This window comes from Lontra canadensis, unplaced genomic scaffold, assembly GCF_010015895.1.
Source record: "Lontra canadensis isolate GAN:19392208 unplaced genomic scaffold, GSC_riverotter_1.0 scaffold146, whole genome shotgun sequence".
In the NCBI taxonomy this organism is placed as follows: domain Eukaryota; kingdom Metazoa; phylum Chordata; class Mammalia; order Carnivora; family Mustelidae; genus Lontra; species Lontra canadensis.
The window spans coordinates 3,245,936-3,251,935 of record NW_022631140.1 but is presented as its reverse complement, the minus strand read 5'-3'; the positions used below and the strand labels follow the sequence as shown (position 1 = coordinate 3,251,935).

General features: G+C 36.3%; 1 protein-coding gene across 1 annotated transcript in view; it reads left to right on the top strand.

Moving 5' to 3' along the window:
- Positions 1–520: 520 nt before the first annotated feature.
- Positions 521–6,000, top strand: part of LOC116859039 (cytochrome b-c1 complex subunit 2, mitochondrial) — a gene marked incomplete at its 5' end in the record, with an annotated part of 17,112 nt that continues 11,632 nt past the window's right edge. Inside the window, 2 exons of the mRNA XM_032844029.1 lie at positions 521–692; positions 3,602–3,659. Of these exons, the coding sequence (XP_032699920.1) occupies positions 521–692; positions 3,602–3,659 (230 nt within the window). The remainder of the gene's footprint in view (positions 693–3,601; positions 3,660–6,000) is intronic.

Genomic DNA, 6,000 nt, shown 5'->3' with positions numbered 1-6,000 from the left:
TTTTTTTTTTTTTTTTAAAGATTTATTTTAGTTATTTGACAGAGATCACAAGTAGGAAGAGAGGCAGGCAGAGAGAGGAGGAAGCAGGCTCCCTGCTGAGCAGAGAGCTCAATGCGGGCCTCGATCCCAGGACCCTGGGATCATGACCTGAACCGAAGGCAGAGGCTTTAACCCACTGAGCCACCCAGCTGACCCTCCATATATCTTCTTAACCTGACACCTACTCATTACTTAGAGACCGTACAAGTAACTTCAAGGTAAATGACTTTTCCAAGGTCACACGGTACATTGGTGGCAGAACTGTAACTGGATTCAGACTTGAAACCCAGGCCATTATACTCTCCAGATGATATCAGGTAGATTAAAGTTAGAGAAGTGGTCAGGTGAGCCCTGGTATGTAGAAGCTGCTGTTATATATAATTTTTCTTACTTTTCTCAGCACATTCAGCAGCCCGACTTTTAAATTTCAAGCTCTCATGACATTTGAATGCCATAAGGTGACCAAAATTGTATAGTCTAGTTGCTTTCTAGGTTCAGAAAACATTGTCTTATTTGAATTACTTTTCCGCAAAAAGTTATTTTCTTATTTTACAGATGTCCTTGAAAATCTGCATGCTGCAGCTTACCGAAATGCCTTGGCCAATTCTCTGTATTGTCCTGATTATAGGATTGGAAAAGTGACACCAGATGAGGTACTGATAAAAGCATATTACATTTTAAAATATGCTTGTTTTCACATTAAATTGAATATTCATCTGCCATTTTAGGTTTGTTTGTTAATTTTTTTTTTATCTTCAAATTTTAAAAATTCACCTGGTGGCTTTATTTTTTAATTTTTCCATCAGCTTGCCTTTTTAACTGAAATCTATCTGAACAACTTTTACAGCTTTTACTAAAAGAAGTTTTTCTCACAAAAGGGACATGTTCATTTCAGAAAACGAGTGCAAGCCAAAAAAAAAAGAATCTCACATACCTAAAGGCACTGAATGTTAATGCCTGGGTATGTTTTCTTCTGAACCTTTTTCTGTGTATATTTATCTTTTTTAAACAGTATTTACGTTTTAAATTTCATCTTTTGACCAAAAGTCTTCCTTTAACAGCTCAGTATGCAGGTAGGAATGAACCCACGTCACCTCCCCATCCATCGTCAGGCTGCTCACTAGCTTACTGGCATCCTTCAGCACCTGGCCTTACTTTGCTTTGCTTACTTTTTTACATATATATCATAGCCATATATGTAACATAAAACTTCACATCCAAAATGTGAAACCTTCAATGTCAAAGTGTATCTCCTACAAGTACAGGTGCATGTACATAATCTTAATTTCCTACTCCTACATCCTGCAAAGAAAATGTTTTATCAAAAACGTTAAAAGAGGGACACCTGGGTGACTCAGTTGGTTAAGCAGCTGCCTTTGGCTCAGGTCATGATCCCAGCGTCCTGGGATCGAGTCCCACATCAGGCTCCTTGCTCAGCAGGGAGCCTGCTTCTCCCTCTGCCTCTGCCTGCCATTCTGTCTGCCTGTGCTCGCTCGCTCTCCCTCTCTCTCCGACAAATAAATTTAAAAAAAAGAAAAAAGAAAAAAAAACGTTAAAAGAAAAATTGGAAATTATCAATACCTGCAAAGTGTGTCTATGATTCAGAAGTTAAGGTTTTATTCTCATTTCATTTCTGGTTACGCACTAGAGAAAACTGAACTATATATCCTATCTCTGTAGTCTTTTGTTTCCTGGTTAGAAAACTCTTCACTTTATCAATCAATAGTTTAATGCCTAGCATTCATATGGCACTTTTAAAAAATTAAAACTGGTATCATTCAACCTGAACAGTGAACATTTTTTATAAGACTGGCCTCTTGTGAGTTTTGAAATTTTTCAGACAGCAAAATCACCCATGTGAAGATACATTATTGAGATTGCTAAAGAGCATGCATAGCAAAATATTTGTCCACCAGGATGTCTGCTGTAGCATTGCTTTTAATTGTGAAAAATTAGACACAAGTTAAATACCCAACTTTAGGGGGCTAGCTAAGTAACTTACTAAGTATCTGTGGAATGGAATACTATTCAGCCATTCAAAAATATTGACAGGGAAAAACTCCGTAGCATATTTTCAGGGTAGAAAACATAATTTATGAATAGGATATACCACAGGGTCTTAATTTTTAGAAAATAAGGTGTGTGTGTATCCATCCTGGGAAGATACTAAGATATTAACCATGGTTACCTCAAAGTTATTAGCATTTTTAAACATGTCCTTGGTCTAAAGGAAATTCTAAAGAAATTGGTACTAGAATTCTTTGAATGATGGCAGCATTCAGTAGGGGAAAAAAATGTGATTCCACACTGACTTGCGATGTAGGCACCATTCGCTTTAGGGCACAAATTCTGGTAACGTCATTCAGTCGCATTACCTTAGCCTAACGATTCTCAACATTATGACCCATTCCCTAGGAACCTTTTCAGCCAATTTTTTCTACTCTGCCTCAGAGTGAATTTTTAATGTCAGATACACTGTTTGTCTGTTTACATATGTACATGTATATATATTTGTTTTATAAATAAAAGGAGTAAAATGTTTTTCTTGCCCCTGAGGGCCAATTTTCACTCCTTGGGAGCAACAGTCCTCCTGTTGAGGATAGGTTTTAGGCCTACAATAAAATGTTAATTTAAAAAAAAAAATGTTAATAGTACTTTTTTTAAAAATCTAGATAAAGATGAAAGAAATCTGCTTCACGTCTGCTAAAATCACATAATAAAAGTCATAAGCGTAGTCTCTTTTTTTTTCAAATTCAGGCCAGTATGTGCTCTAATTTTTTTCAGGCCTTTTTTTTTTTTTTCTTTTTACGATTTTATTTATTTATTTGACAAAGATAGAGATCACAAGTGGGCAAAGAGGCAGGCAGAGAAAGAGGGGGAAACAGGGTCCCTGCTGAGCAGAAAGCCGGATACAGGGCCCAATCCCAGGACCCTGAGATCATGACCTGAGGTGAAGGCAGAGTTTTAACCCACTGAGCCACCCAGGTGCCTCTTCAGGTCGTTTTTTAATCCTTTTTTTTTTTTTTTTTTTTTTTCCCCAATATGGCTTTACTGAGATACAATTCACATGTCATACAGGTCACCTACATAAAGTGTACAATTTAGGGGCATCTGAGTGGCTCAGTCGATTAAGTGTCCAACTCTTGGTTTCAGCTCAAGTCATGATCTCAGGGTCATAAGATTGAGCCCCATGTCAGGCTCCACACTGGACATGGATCCTTCTTGAGATTCTCTCTCTCCCTCCCCCAACTCATGGGCGTGTGCGCGCGCGCGCGCTCTCTCTCTCTCTCTCTCTGTAAAATAAAGAAAATAAAAAAAGAACAAAGCACACAATTTAGTAGTTTTCACTATATTCACCATCATGTAACCATTAACACATTAAGTTCTAGTTCTTTTAATCAATAGTTTAAAAAAATAAAAGCAGTATAATTCAGCACTAGTCTGTAGCTCACTACAGTAGCTTTTAAGCCTGAGTATTTTCTGTCGCCCTGCAGTTTTAATTTTTCATAGCTTTTTGTATCTATACCAACATAACCTCACAAAATGTTCTTAATTTTCTCAGTTGCATTACTTTGTTCAGAACCATTTCACAAGTGCGAGAATGGCTTTGATTGGACTTGGTAAGTTGGGAATTGCTTGCATGTCAGTCTGTTTCTTTAAGAGTAGTCTTTTTAAGCTATAGTTATGTGAGCACAGGATTGAACCATATTTGATAACTCAGTCCTCTGTTGATGTCAGACGGGTACTGTGTGATAGGATCTTAATTGGTAGGTTGTTTTGTGTTAATAAGCAGAATTCCAACACTTAACTATGTAAACTACTGGCTTTGAGTTTATTACAGTATTTGAAAAATCTGTGATAAAGGGCAAATTTCTCTAAGCAAAGTGCTTTTACAAGTTTTTTGTTTTAAAGAAGTATAATGTAATTGAAAATAGGTGAAGGGCACAAATAATTCATGGGGAAAATGTGTGTGTATATGTGTGTAGCCAGTTATTATAAAAGAGAGCCTTGCCTGATAGTTAAAATTTTAACCCATGAGATTGGCAAAAATTAAAAGATTGACACTGCCCAGTATTAACCAGGGTATGGAGAAATTAAGCATTCCCAAAAATTGTTGGTGGGAATAGAAAGTCGTATATTTTTGGAGGTCTCTTTAAATGTATTAAAATTTTAAATATTGATACATTTAGACCCAGCGATTTTGTTTTTAGGGATTTATCTTACAGAAACAGTTGATCAGTTTTACAAAATAATTGCACCAAGATATTATTTGCAGTATTGTTTTTCGGTTCATTAGTTTTGTAAATAATCACATAATTGAGGTGCAATTCAAACACCATAAAATCCACCTTTTTAAAGTATATGGTTCCATGAGTTTTATTCTATTCAGCGGGTGTTATAACTATTAACACTATCTAATTTCAGAACATTTTCATCAACCCCCCCAAAACCCTGTATTCATTACAGTCACTCTTTATCCCACCTCCTCCAATCTCCTTCCTGTCTCTGTAGAGTTGACTCTCCCAACATTTCATGTAAATGGAATTCTACAGTATATGGCCTTTTATAACTGACTTCTCACTTGGCATCTTTTCGGAGTCCATCCATACTGTAGCACGTGCCAATGTTCACTTCCCTTTTCTAGCTAAAATACTCAATTACCACTTTTCGTTCATCTGTTCCTCACTTGGGCATTTGAGTTGTTTTCAACTTTTGGCTGTTGTAAATAAAAACATTCATATATACATTTTAGTTAGAACCAGGTGGTTCTAACCTGTTTCTTCTTCAGGGTATATCATAAATAAAATTGCCAGGACCTGTGGTAACTGTTGTCTGACGCAGTTGAAACACTTGACATCCCCCACCCCCACCCCCCGCATGACGCACAGGGGTTCTAGTATCTCCACGTCATCACCAGAACTTACTGTTACCTTTTTGGTGATGGCCATCCTAGCATCTGTGAAGTGGTATCTCATTCCATTTGTGTCTCCCTAAGAACTAATAACATTGAACATCTTTTCGTGCTTTTGGGGCATTTGTATATCTTCTTTGGAGAAATGTCTGTTCAAGTCCTTTGCCCATTTTTCGATTGGGTTGGTTTTTTATTATTTTTGAGTTGTAAGAGTTTTTTATGTACTTGGATACTAAATCCTCATCAGATACATCATTTGCAAACATTTTTTTCCCAGTCTATAGGTCCATTTCACTCTTGAAAGTGTTCTTAGATGTGGTATATATACATATAGTGGAATACTACTCAGTCATCAAAAAAGAATGAAATCTTGCCATTTTCAACAATGTGGGTGAAACTAGAGGGTATTATGCTAAGTGAAATAAGTCCGTCAGAAAAAGGCAATTATCAAATGATTTCACTCATAGGTGGAATTTAAGAAAACAGATGAACATAGGGGAAGGGGAAGGAAAACTAAAAGACAAAATCAGAGAGGAAGACAAACCAAAAGAGTCTTTAACTGTAGGAAACAAACTGAGGGTTGCTGGAGGGGAAGTGGGAAGGAGGATGGGGTAACTGGGTGGTGGCATTAAGGAGGGCACATGATGTAATGAGCACTGGGTGTTAGGTGTAACTCATGAATCACTAAACTACTCCTGGAAGTAATAATACACTATGTTAATTGATTTTCAATTTAGCAAAAAAAAAGTGTTCTTTGATGCACAGTGCAGTATTGTTTTAATAGCCAATGATTGGAAACATGCTAATGTCCATCAAGAAGGGACTTATTAAATAAGTGATAGTATATATATATATATATATAATGGAATTCTTTATAGCTGTTAAATGTTTGCTCTAGAACACTCAGATATAAATTATGAAAGACAAGTTAGAAACAATATAAATAGAATAACACCATTTTAAAAAGAAAAGAAAATGAAGATATTCATACAAGTATAGAAAATAGTTCTAGATGAGTACGTATTAGTGAACTATAAATGGAATCTCTG